Here is a 13,971-nt window from a genome sequence, read left to right as displayed (position 1 = left end):
ACTGTGGTGTCGCTAAACTGCAACAAATAAAATCAATGTTGATGATATACCTTTACCATACATATACAAACACACACCTGTGTGTGAAATAAATAAAATTCTATTACAATAATATGTTGTACATTCTCATTGTTTTAAGTATTTTCTGTACCTTGATCACTCAGGGGGGGAAAAAAACCCATCAATTCATGCAAAATTCAAATTCAAATATGAAAGAGGAATAATGAAGAAAACACTTGTAAAAAACAATACTGTTCTGTCGATTTAATTGTTACACGGACAAAGCCAAAATGTCGAGGAAATGATAAGTCGACCAACCACGTGTATTTGCGGACACAAAACAAATACAAAAAAGTCACAAAAATATAGGGTGTATAATGAGTTGAAAAAATATTTTTTTTAAAGGTTTCAAAAAGCATTTTTCCTTCTGTTCTGTTCAATTAAAAAACGTATTCGATTATGATATCCTTTAAATAACATTATAATGTTTTGCCTAATTCAGTGTTGCCCAATTTAAAGCAGGTATTAGTAACTGGAGGGAGCAAGTTCAATCATTGACTTAGGAAACGCTGAGGCAAGAGATCCCAAGTCACATGGTTCGACTGCGACAAATGGGAGACACGTTTTACGTGAGTGAAAGAAACCTGATTTTTTCCAATACTTTACCTGCTTTAAAATGTATCACGTGACTTGATATCCTAGCTTCCAAGATTCGAAAGCTTCTCTCTCTCCACCTTTTATCCCTTCTCAATGGCGCCTAATCGAAGGCCCGCAAGCCATATGGGATCCTCGAAGCTCATTCATGTGGCCTGTTGTCATGTTCAATGTTACGAATCGAAAACCATGTTCTGGAACAGCCGATGATCGTTATTTGGTATTAAGAATGACTGTTGCAAATTTGGAGCCAAATGAAAAGAAAAAGGTTTCTAAAAAATCAGATTGTAACTTCGAATTAATAAAATAAACATGTAGTAATGGCAACAGCAACGGGGTTGTTTCCTTCAGTCATAAGCAATTCTTTGTCACTGAAATTGATAGAATAAACAAAAAATAATAATATGTAGTCAAAAAATACTTTTATTTTCGCAAAATTTAATTTTTAATTATTTTTTTGAAATGTCAGATTCTTATAACAAAATGTTTATCGTGTGACATCACAAGTGAGGAAAGCTACCTTGAATCGTAGCGCGTGGTTGTCTTTTCTAGCAAGATATCGCCTTATTAGTGATTTTTCACTGCGAACAATTAATAAAATGAAATATTCATTTGGCGAAGTTTGCCCATGTCCTAAAACTTTATTCTGGTAACCCTAGCGACTTGCTCACTTGTTACGTCAGCGGCGAAAATGAAAACAACATATTGGAACGTCTTTTTAAATTATTTTTTTAAGAGAAAAATAAGTCAAAATTACGAAAAAAAAAAAGTAACTGAACCAATGTTTTCGACTATGCTCTTTCAAAAAAAAAAATCTTTAAAATGAGAAACAAAACGTTTTTAAACATTTTACGTGTGTCCTGTCCAGCGATTCATGATAAAATAAAAGTTGTGGCCTTCGGGTAAAAATAGCTTGGGCACTACTGGCCCAAACTATTAGCAGCAAAATAATCAGATCTCAAAAACTCAGCAATTAGAGACCTCTCTAGAGACATCAGTTAGAGACCTCTCATTTCCCACATTGCGTAGTATAAAACCTGAGTTATCAGGTGGAATTTTTTTGCTTCAGTTTCGGATAACTTAAACTTCAACTATCATCTGCAGGATTATTACTTGGTGATTCAGTTTCTTCCTTGAGATTTCTACCCTGCAATTCGGTTAAATTTCCGCTATCCTGTACTGAAGAATTTCTAAATTTCTTATTAAGTTCTGGCAGTTCCAACTGTTCTTCGTTAGCGATAAGCTGTAGCAACTTCATCCTAAACTGCGTCTTTCGCTCTTTTCGGATTCGTCGTACAGATGGTACAAGACTCAACAAGAAGAGGTAATCTTCGTCCACTTCGAAGAACGACGAGTTTTCCAGATTCTCGTCGGTGGATGTAGATTCGTCTTTGCAAATTGAGTCTTGTAAAGACTCAACCATACTGATGCGAGGTCCTGGTGGCTTTTTAGCTGGCTTTGGAATCTCTTCCTCGCGATCGATTGGGCGCTTGAGAGGACAAGGTTCTGGAAGAATTGTCAATTCCATCTGCTTAGGATCGGAACTATGCGTGGAAGTCTCGTCCATATAAAACTCCTCACCTAATCTGAAATGATGTCCATCTTCTGAAATACAAATAAATACAATACAATACACTCTACTACTTTTTACTACTACACAACTTTTTCTCAATACAATACACATTGAGCATTAGTAGGAGCAGATACAGAAATAGTTGTTGAAGGGGGCACTGGACAGTAAAAGTAAAATGCGCCTCCTCTTATACAATTTTTTACAAATTAGTTTACCTGAATTCTTTTTAAATCTTTTTTAGGCTCTCTTACTGTAAATTATCGACTTTTGGCGAATCTTGATTTCATGAAGTACTTTGAATTCAACGTCAGTGTGCATCAAGTCAGTTAAATGTATCCTTTCATAATGATATCTAACTCTAATATTACTACTAGGAAACATAAGTGGTTTTATTCAAAAATGCTCCCCCCCCCCCTTGAAATAACAGTTCAAAGAATTTGGTTTGCACTCTTTCGAATTAAGTGCAAGACTATTTGATGGGACAGTTAAACTAATCTATCCTTTTAAGAGGGGCTCGGGCCCCTGTACCCCTCCCCCTCCTTTAAAATTCACTACTGAGCATAAGTAACAGGTATTTCCGAAGCTACTATGAAAATACCTTTCGAATACTTGACAAGTTGATAAAGGTAGAATTTTAAAATCCGACAAATAAAAAGATTTTCCACTTTTTGTAAAATAAATCCCTAGAATCTCAATTAAAAGGATATTTATTAATAATTATATGGGAGTGCTTGTAACCGATCTCCTCTTTGTATGAAATCATTTTCTTAATTGAGCCAGTGAGACGAGAAGCAAAGGGGTGTAAGTCCCGAAATTAAAAATTTGAAGATAAGCAGTATATACAGTAGGTGAACTTCTCTTCTATTTTGGGACAAAAGATAAAACTATTTGCCTTTTTCAGGGGCGGGGGAGGAGGGACACCTGTTTTCCCGGGCCCGAGGTTGAAGGGGGCCCAATATTTTTAAAACTAGGCGTGAAATATAGGGATAAACAATAGGGAGGAAGGGCCGGACAAGTCATTTGTGACGGATCCCAAAATTTCTGTAAAAATTCACAGTAAATAGATAACTCATGATAAATCTTATTATTTTTTTACTCTGAAATACTATATGCATCAGTATTGTCCTTTTATACCAATTGTTTAGTTTGTTTCATTTGTTCAGATGTTTTGTAATTATTATTGGGTATTGTAGTGATTTTTTTCTCAAAAATGTATGTTGTTTCTTTTGTTTGTAACAGTTAGAAATATGGCTAAATATTGGTTTTTATTCCATTTTTTATTATTATTTCATTTGTCCACATTTTTATCGAAGGAAACCAATGCTACTGTAAATCATTCGTGTGAAAAATGCCAAATATTTTTTAGTTTATGAATACGAAATATGCACTTCCCGTTTATCTAAACTCATTTCACAATTTACAGTAAGCAAAATTTATTTCGTACTTTCTTTTGCATTATGATTTAAAGTTCAAGTGTATTTTCTTTTTACCCATTCAAATAAATTTTCATTTGCATTTCTTATCTATATTTATAGGGAATATAATATTCAATGTGTCATGCATGAATTATAATTTAGTTCACTATTTAAAAACTATTTGTGTCGATATTAAAACTCGAGCGATATAAATTTTTAATTGAGAGATGTACCAGAGTGTTTCATGTAAAAACCAACTGCTTTGTCAATGGATTTAAAAAAAAATCCTAATTTTTATTCACGGTAGAGCTATTGTAAGATGTAAACAAACCGCCTTCACGGGCGGCCATGTTGAATGAGCGCGCAGGCCTTGCGTTAAGATGGCTCTGTTCGAAATTCCTGTCTATTACTCATCTTTTTAGCCAGTCTGTTACTGGGTATCATCAGATTTTTCGGTATCTGTTACTGGGGTTCGGAGCTTTCTTCGAAATTCAGCAAATAAAAAATAGAATTGACTAATTCAGAGGATCCAGAAGCAACCAAACATTAGATGAGATGTTGTTGCACGGGAGAAAAATAGTTTTAAAAATCTAAATACATTTAAAGGGTTAGAAAATTGAGCTAACCTGAGAGCGATGTCTTAAGCATGTCTGTTACCGGTGCCGTTACCCTTGTGTGACTCTGATAAGTTGAGCTACGACTTTAACAGTATTTAACTGTTTCGAATAATTAACAGGAAAGGGTAATTGGTGCTGATTTGAGTTTGGTTACTTTCGGCATTCGAGCCAATAGCACATACCTTTTACACTGAACTCCACAAAAAGAGGTAAACATTGTCAAAGTTAACCTTCAACTTATCATAGCCTATATGAGTTTGGGAAGATCCATGGAAAGGGCATGAAAATATCAAGTGACGGACTTAGAAGTTACTCAAATCACTGCTCACGCTGCCCTGACTTTCAACGTTTCAACTGTCTCCTCAGCATATCTTCGGCTGCTCAGCATATCTTCGGCTGCTCAGCAATTCATGCCAGGCTTCTCAAAATCTGCCTGGATGACCCAAATGACTTGATTTTTTCGGAAAAGGCTGCGGAGGTCGCCGACGCGTTGAACCCCTATAACTCCACTATAGGGGCCTCAGCCGGGGCTGTCTTCGACAGCTTTGGAGTAGTCTAGTACTACTTCTTTTGCACATTATGGACAAGACAACAACAAGAGAGGCACCAAATAAATTCGTGCCCAGTATCCTCAAAAGTCTTAATCGGGCCCTGAGCCATACGTAATTGTAAAAACACACCCGCAACTCGCAAAAATCAAACAATTTTTAAGTACTTTTTCTTTTCTTTTTTTTTAAGTTGATACCTTATATTATAATACATAATGGTTCCTTTTTTTCACATAAGCCAACGTCTAAAAATTTCAGGAAGAAACTGAATTCACAGAAAAATTCACATTTGTGCAAATGAATTGAGTGGGGAAAATGTGCTGAAACAAAACGCTGCAATCGAGTCTTATCGATGTCCAGAATAATTCACCCCTATTTTATATTTTTTAAAACATTAAATCTAGATTTCAATAGAATGAACGTAAACGCTATTGACGTTAAAAGGTGTATTTTAAAAGGTGGATTGGATTTCTCCTGACATAATTCAGAATAAGGTAGTTTTCCTTAGTAATATAAATCCAAGAATGCATTTCAAAATATTACCATTTTTTGTGTTCGCTAGTGGATTCCCTGTCGCTCGTAGATTGACGAGCGGCAATGACGAGCGGCAAGCTGTTAAATGAACACTGAAGCAGGGGCGGACTGGGTCTCCCAAAAGGGCTCCAACCTTGACTCCAAAAGGGCGCTCTAGCCCGAGGGCGCAAAAATAAATAAATAAAATGAAAAAAAAGAAAAGAAAAAAAAAGGAGGCGCACAGGTTCAGGGGGGGGAAAAAGAAAAAAGCAAGTACAAAGAAAAAATGCATAATGAAGCGCACAGGTTTGAGGGCTCAAAAAAGATTTAAAAAAACGAAGGCGTACAGGTTCGAGGTTGCAAAAGGAAAACAAAACGAAGGCGTATTTGTTCGAGGGCGCGGAGAAAAAAAATCCAAAGGCACACAGGTTCGAAGGGGGAAAAAACACGAATCGCCAGTTGACTCATTGATAAGAGATAAAATGAAGGGAGTGAAGACTTTCATTAATGAAACCAAGACCCTAAGTCACAAGCAGACCCGCACCAAGCCTGATCGGCGCCGTCACGCAAATGTCTTTTGAGTGCTTCTATGCAGTAGCGTTCGGGGGAAATATAGTCAACACCTGGAGTGAAGTTTTGTAGACAAATATAGTATGGGAAGAAAACATTTGGCATTTAATTTATTAAAAAAACAATATGTAGCTATTTAATTTTGGAATACAGTGTGCATTTTTACTTCGTATCTCGAACTTATTTCGAACACAGTAGCTCCTCCGATATGCTTATGCGTTTTGGAAAGAGAAAATATTTTGAATATCAAAGTGAACGCCACTCTAAATATTTCTCTAATCTCTAATTGATGAATGCTTTAATGCCTGTCAAAATATGACAACAGGGTGATGATAATGTTTCTAAACTGAAATATAATAATGTAGAGGATATTCTGCTTAAAATCTAAAACTGAAATCTTTTCCGACAAAACCAATAATTCTGAAGAACGTACTTAATCGATAAAAAGGCATAGAATTTAATATCTAAAACAAATACACTGTTCAAGGTTCCTTTGTTTAATTTAATGCACAAATAGTTGAAGAAAAGAGTGGTGTGGGGAGAATCGAATAATTATGGTCATGTCGTTACTTTTTAGATCTAAAAGTTTAACCTAAATTATTGCCTACAATATTTAAATACAGTCAGCTCCCGATAACTCGAATTCCCAAGGGACCGGCTAAAACGTTCGAGTTATTGGTAGTTCGATTGAAGGGAAGTTCCCACAACAGTCTCAAGAGTTTGGAACCCAATGAAAACTTCGAGATAAAGGAATATTCGAGTTATCGAGCTTCGACTGTATTACGCACAAGTGAATAATATGCAAATGTGCTTACCGTATTTTTCTGTGCATGACAACATGAAGCAGTCGAATTACCAAGAACAATAGTTAAAAATCACAAAAATACGTATTGCACTAATTGTAATACAACATTCACTACAACCACAAGAACTAAGCTGGGGAATAGCAAATTTCTTGCGTCTCATATGCTCGACCTTGCGTACTATAGACTTACCGAAATAGTATACACGGCTCCTTATTACGAAGGGAAATGCTAATGTATGCATTAATTAGCATCAAGTGTTTTCTGCGTAAAATATTGCGCTTTTAAATAGCATGTTTAAACCCAAAAAGTCAATATTTTTCCCTTACAGTTAGGCAGCGAGACGGATTGATTGTTTCAATGATCACTATAATTTTACCGCCACCATTACATATAATGAAAAGTTCAATTTTATTTATTTATTTTTATTTTTTTGATTGGAACTTTTTTCCTCTCCATTTGGATCATTTTTGATTGGTAGAGCTCGACGCCTTTTTGACTCTAGCGCCGTCGACCGCGACCTATAAGGACGGTGCGGCCCTGGTCACGAGATATATTTTAAAGCAAAGCATTGGAAGAAATCAGGTTTGTTTCGCGCAAAACGTGACAACCATTCGTTCGTTTCGTTGAGTCACGTGACTTGGGATCTTTGAGTCAGCTTTTGCAGAGCCAATTATTGAACTTGTTCCCTCCATTTTAATTCCTGCTCTAAGGGTCGACCAGTTCGCCCCTGCACAGATACAATACATGAATTTCCTGAATGAAGAACTAGGACAGGTGTTCCAAACCTTTCCGATTCGCGGCAACCTTAAAAGTACTAGAATTTTCTCACGGCACCCTAGCCTGTCTCTATTACACATGTATACATTGATATCATGGAATGGAACATTCGCATGATACGGCAGAGTGCCGCAGCACCCACTTTGGGAACCCTCTGGACTAGGGCTCAAAGAGGGAGTGATCCTTACCGAGGATGGTCTGTGGATAGAGAGTGAAAGAATCATCGTAAGGTTCGTCCTTCAGCATCTGGTCACGCAGGAACATCATCGTCCGGAAAGGCTTCCACCGGGGTCGATAAGCGTCCGGATCGCCGGACTCGTGGGCCATCCGGACCATCTTCTTCAGCTCGCGGCGGAATAAATCACGGAGGTTGGTCCATCTGGTTTTAGCCAAAGTTCCTATAGAGTTCAAGAAAATGTATTAATTTGTTTTATTTTTTGTTTAATAGTGATTTCTTTTAAATAGTGTTTATTTAAAAGAGATCAAAATCTACATTCATTTTTGAAGTACGAAATACAGTCTGAGTTTAACAGTATTAAGATAGCATATCCCGCACAGTACAAGCTGCCACGAACTTCCAGTTTAAGAGAGAACATTGGCGCCGGCCCGGGAGTGCGTTTGCAATTCCCGGGGGTTTTTTTTGGGGGGGGGGGGGTATAGTATAGATTTAAAAAAAATTGTTTTATTTTTTTAATTAAATAATTATTAATATTAAATATATAAAATTAAATTTATTTTAAGCAGAGAATAAACAGCAAAATATTTCAACTACACGGTACATTACGAAAAATATTAATCTCAAGTTTATATCTACAGGGTGGTGCATTTTCACCCCCTTGCTTAAAAATGAATTCTACTAACTATAAAGGGACAAACTACATAATATTTTAAAAACTACAAGGTACATTACAAAAAATTTTAATCTCAAGCAGAGGAGGATGACTGAGGAGTGGGGATGAAGGTAAACAGGGGCGTAGCTAAGGGGGGGGTTTTGGGGACAAACCCCCCCCCCCCCCCCCGAAACATTAGTCTCAAAAAAAAAAGAGAAAAAGAAGAGAGAAGAGAAAGAAAAAAAAAGAAGAAAAGGAAAAAATTCCAAGCGATTATATATATATATATAATATATATATATATATATATATATATATATATATATATATATATATATATTAAAGAAGTAACCCCCCCCCCCCCCCCGAAAGTCGGGTCTAGCTACGCCACTGGAGGTAAACCATAAAAGAATTACTATACAAAGAAAGTAAACGATTTTATTGCATGTTTATTTTGAATTTCAAAATATTAAAATAAAATAAGATCAGATAGTTATATTTTCAAGCATAAGAATTGCTAAAAATTCAGTTTGGTAATAAAAACTGACATTAGTAATGTTGTGTATTTAAGGTTAATTGAAGTTCCGCTACTTAAGTCCGCTTGCACTAAATTGAATAATAACGCGCAAACGATTTTTCAGCATGCATTTTTCATTCTGTATATATGTGTTTTTGTTTTAAATCGCAATAAATGGTCGAACAAAGATGATGTGTAGCCAGTTGTCTCATTTTATACATTATATCGCATAAATTTCATTATATCGCTTAAACATGGACATCCCCGCATCTACCAGCACCTTACCGCATAAAAATACAGTCCGCTATCGCACAAGTACCTTTTCCACATCAAAAAACTGCTTTACACAAGAAAACGTGGTTTACTCAAGAAAAATGCGGCATAGTCGTCGGTCGTGCCATCTGTGGTTAAATAAGTTCATAATCTAGCCCAGGGTAACCTTTTTTGACCCAAAGCTTTAGAAAAAAAATTGCAGACCGGTGAGGGTTTTTTCCCTTGGCTGTAGAGTCGGAGTCGAAGAGTCGGACTGATTATGGGGTAAAGGAGTCAGAGCAATTAGGAAACATGCCGACTCCGACTCCGGGCTTCTTTTTACTTCCTTTTACAATAAAGGAAGTAAAGCAAACATAAACAACGTCAAAAAATCATAAACTTGCAGGATTACTGCATACACGTGTTTCGGGGATGAGGGAGCGCCTTTTTCAATACAGAGCTTATGGATGAAAAGACATCCGACAAAAGCCAAGAACAGATAAGCACACAGCTTAAAAGATGAAAATAGCGGATTAGCCAAACACCAATGAGAAAATCATAAACCAATAAGGAACCAATAGGAATACAAACAAAGGCCAGAAGCTTACGTCGAAATTAACAATGATTCCCCCCCCCCCAAAAGGGACAAAAGACCCCCTTAAAAACACCCGAATGCAACCAAAATGGGAGGTGCACAACTAGACCCCACTAGGAGTCTACGTACCAAAATTCTAGGACATACCGTTCTTGAGTTATGCGACATACATACGCACATTTGCACACACGCATAACGCACATACATACATACAGACATCACGAGAAAACTCGTTGTAACTAACTCGGGAATCGTCAAAATGGATGTTTCGCGTGTCTATATGTTCCACGTGTGGTCGAGTCGAAAGAGAAACTCAACATTCATTCGGGGGTGAGCAAAATGGAAATTAAGGTCGATTTTCGAGTAAAATTTTTTTCGCGAATACAATACTTCCTTTTTTGTAAAAGGAAGTAAAAAGTAATAAAAAATTGAATAAATAATAAACATCAAATACTGCGTGCTTAATACGCGTAAAACATCTCCGTAACGATTCTAAGGAGAACAAATTGCCTGTATATATATATATATATATATATATATATATATATATATATATATATATATATATATAGCTTCCATTCCTCTCATAACATTTATACATATATCCTGGAATTTAGTTTTTAAATCTTCAGTGTCAAAAAAATTTTAGGGGCAGATACCAAACCCTGAAATTTCTCGTAACGTGCTTGAAGATAACTTAAAATGCGTTTTGAAGACTTCAATTTCAAAACAATTCAAAAGGAGGTTTTCAAGGTTTCCAATCCCGAAATATTGATCCCGAATCCTGGAAGATATTTAGCGGGATTAGATGAGAGGAGCCCCCAATGAATTCCCTATTGTTATCAAAATTAGCCTAAACTTACCTTAAATTTTAGAAATATTTCGAAAACACCCTCCCTTCTTTCCCTTATTTTTACAGAAAAATTAACCTAATTTGCGATTTTCACACGTCAGCTTTAAAGATTCTTCTGGGTACCATAGGTGGTTTATCTGACCTCTAACGCCCCCCCCCCCCCCAACCTCATCTCCGCACTAAAACTGTTTTTTAAAAACTTCAATTTCGAAAAACTTCCAAGAGGAGGTTCCCATTCCTGCAGTTCTATTTCTGACTTCATCAAAGACAGTCTAAAATTGCTTTTCTAGAACTGGTAAATTTTGGTGCATTTAAGGCTCCTTCAAAGCGATAACTTGTTCACATAGGCGGTTCGTTGGGGGGGAGGGGGGAGGAGCAACCATTCCCTCACTTCCAAGAGTGAAAAGACTTGCCGCCTCACTTTTCAGAGTTAAACATAAATGATCGAGAGGAAATTGGTTTTTTTAGTGTGTGGATTGATTTATTTCACGAAAACAAAAACTAAAAATTCCAAGTAAATGGACTTTTCTCACGTTATTTCACGATAATCGAAGTTTGAATTAGAAGAGCGAAGTTTACGGTTTCCACATTTTTGGAGGTCATTTAATTGGTCATGTTAAAATCCCATAATCTAGTCCGATTTTACAAAAAAAAAAAAAAATCAGCAACTGGGGCACTACCCGCTAATCCCCACACTTCCTTTGACCCACCACTTTTTTTCGTGCAGCAGTCGCCTATGGTAATGTATAAAGACTCTCAGAGCTACTTCACTTACGTTCTTAAAAATTCACTTATTTTTGTGGGCATTCATTCATATTATTTTTTCAATTTAAAAAAAAAATAAAATAAAATAAAAATCAAACGTGAATGTAGAAACTTGAAGGAAGACGACTGATAATTGCTGCCAGTTTCGAATCCTTACTTGCCTCAGAAAAATCGACAGCATTTCTCAAATTTGAACAACCATTCTGTAATGGGCCCCGCCATCATTTTCCAATCGGGCCCGCATGGGCTAAGGCCGGCTATGATTGTCTCAATGGTCTTAGACCAGTCTCAATGATCTATGCTCTCTTTCACTGCGCCCCTGACGCGTTACGTCATTGTGTGGACTGTTGAAAACAGGTTTGGGCATAAACCTTTCGTTAAAAATGTGTGCCTCAAGGTCAAATATATCCATCAAATAGGATAGGGTGTATATGTTTAATGTTTCATGGGACTTGGGTCCATCTCCTAAAAGCGAGCGATGTCTCCTAAGGATTTATTTCTCCCCAAGAAGAATAGCACCCACAAAAACAAAAAAATTCCCCAAAATTCCCTTATATGCCTCCCCCCTCCCTGACACCTGAAGTGGAACAGAATACCTTCTTTTTGATACGAAACATAAAAAAAATGTTTACAAAGGCACAGAAAATGAAAGGATGAAAAATCGTTTTGTTAGAAATCCATTTAAAGCAGGACACAAAGTTTGGGGCATAGAGAATGTCCTGAGCCCTTCCGGATCCACTCCACAAAGATGCAGAGCGACTGAAACCCAGATACGACTTGCGCGACCTTGACTAGACCACAGAACCCTTTGCGTTCCCGGACAATGCCTTCGGCTAAAGTCACGTGAACAACATGGCCGCCGGTCGATTTGGAATGAACAAAGAACGGGAAAAAAATGCAAGCGACTTACCTGAAATACCCAGAATCCCTCCGATCTCCTGCCAGGCCAAGAGTTTCAGATCCTTGCACGTATAGCCGGAATTACTTTGATCCCATACTTCTGGGTGGGAACGTACCAAAGGAATCAGACGTTCCGTCAAATTAAAAATCTTCGGCATATCGTTTCAGACTGCTTCCGTCCAGAATAAAAGAATGTTATTTCTTCAAACTGGACACATTGGAAGGCAAGAAGAAACTTTAAACTTCGTAGAAAATATGAAAAAAATCGTAGCGTTTAATTTGTATAGTCTGGTCGGTCTGATCTGACTGAATGGACGCACGCTCGGGTTGATACAAATGCGGGAAATTCACAATGACACATGCTGCCATCTAGATTAAAGAAATGTAACTATAATGGTATTTTAAATACATAAATTTCAAAAGAAGAAATACGAATCTGCTGACAAAACATTGCAACGCATATCTCATTAACAGGTGCGACCGGGTAGGAGGTCTCGGTGACTTCCCTATGAATTTATTTTTCGACAAATTTTGCCCGATAATTCCGCAAATTTTGTAATTTTGCATTTTTTATGACACCTAATATATACATTCCTTAGATGGGTTTGTGTTTATGCTCGAATTTATCGTACGGAAAAAAAATCAGAGTTGCATTCTGTAATTTCCGAATTTGGCCGTAGCTGGATTTCTATGTTAAATCTGCTCTTGCGGCTTTTTCGGTTCGCACTTGGGGGATTATTTTGGTGTCGAATAAAAATAATTTAGCCAAACTTTCAGCTTTTTATCTCCACCAACATTCGAGTTTTTCAAAAAACCTGTTTTTTCGATTTTAATTTTTTTTTCATAGTAAAGTTCAAAATTAATGAATGATAATTTTTTCCCTTATTCTTAGGAGTAAAATACATGAAAAATTATTATAGTCATTATTTTTAAACGAAAAGCCGATTTTTGGCGACGGAAATAAAATTTAATAATTTTTTTTCAATGTGTTTCTGAAAAGTATCACTCACCAAATTTTGTCAGAAAATGTCTTTTATACTCCTCGACACTCAGGAATTTTCTCGAATTTTTTGAAGTGGTGGAACAATACGAAATAAATTAAAAAGTGATTTTTTTTTTCATCATTTTGCATTTAAACAAATTTAAATATTTTTGATTACCAAGAAAAATTCATTTGAGCTAAGTCAGTAAAAAATCGTCTGCTACGTGAAAAAGAAAATTTAAAAACCAAAAAAAAAACTTTGAAAATACTATCTTGCAAGAGAAAAAACACCATAAAAACTAAAACATATCCTTCATAAAGTTATAAGGAATGTAAAAAATGCTAAATTCTTCATAAAGACCATTTATGTTATTTGTCCACGCTATTTTGAATAATTTTTCAATCTGCATCCAATACAGACAAAATTTTTGAATATTAAAGTAACTTTTCTACACCAGTTTTTTTAAATATCTGACATTAGCAGGGTTGCCAACTGCTCCGCATTTTGCGGAGTTGCTCCACAAAAATAGCGAAACGCCGCAGCTCCGCAAAAAATTATTTTGCTCCGCATTCCCCGGCCGTGCATTTTCAAACATGACAAACTGTTTAAAGCTGATTTCTTATTTTTATGCTAATGCTTAAAATGATAATTAAAGCTCAAAAACAATTTTAGATAAGTGGTTTAAAATTTTTTTATTGAATTCATGCAAAATACCAAGCTGCTCCGCAAAACTTCAAAATGCTCCTAAAAATCGCCACAGATGCTCCTCAAACTATTTCCCCGAGGTTGGCTACCCTGCATTA

General features: G+C 36.3%; 1 protein-coding gene across 1 annotated transcript; it reads right to left on the bottom strand.

The window, feature by feature from the left end:
- Positions 1–1,741: 1,741 nt before the first annotated feature.
- Positions 1,742–12,390, bottom strand: LOC129226824 (uncharacterized). The gene is made up of 3 exons (XM_054861452.1): positions 12,196–12,390; positions 7,662–7,871; positions 1,742–2,259 (listed from the first exon to the last, which is right to left on the bottom strand). Exons 1-3 carry the CDS (start codon positions 12,341–12,343, stop codon positions 1,742–1,744), a joined length of 876 nt encoding a protein of 291 aa, XP_054717427.1. The 5' UTR covers positions 12,344–12,390.
- Positions 12,391–13,971: the final 1,581 nt, after the last annotated feature.

The sequence above is a fragment of the Uloborus diversus genome, chromosome 7 (genome assembly GCF_026930045.1).
Source record: "Uloborus diversus isolate 005 chromosome 7, Udiv.v.3.1, whole genome shotgun sequence".
NCBI lineage: Eukaryota > Metazoa > Arthropoda > Arachnida > Araneae > Uloboridae > Uloborus > Uloborus diversus.
Note: the sequence above shows the minus strand (reverse complement) of the source record. Positions and strands in the feature narration are given on the sequence as shown.

Coding starts and splice junctions, on each gene's coding strand:
- LOC129226824 (XM_054861452.1), bottom strand. CDS start 12,343: ATGCCGAAGATTTTTAATTTGACGGAACGTCTGATTCCTTTGGTACGT. Junction 7,872..12,195: donor AGGGATTCTGGGTATTTCAG/GTAAGTCGCTTG, acceptor TGAACTCTATAG/GAACTTTGGCTAAAACCAGA. Junction 2,260..7,661: donor CTATCCACAGACCATCCTCG/GTAAGGATCACT, acceptor TTTGTATTTCAG/AAGATGGACATCATTTCAGA.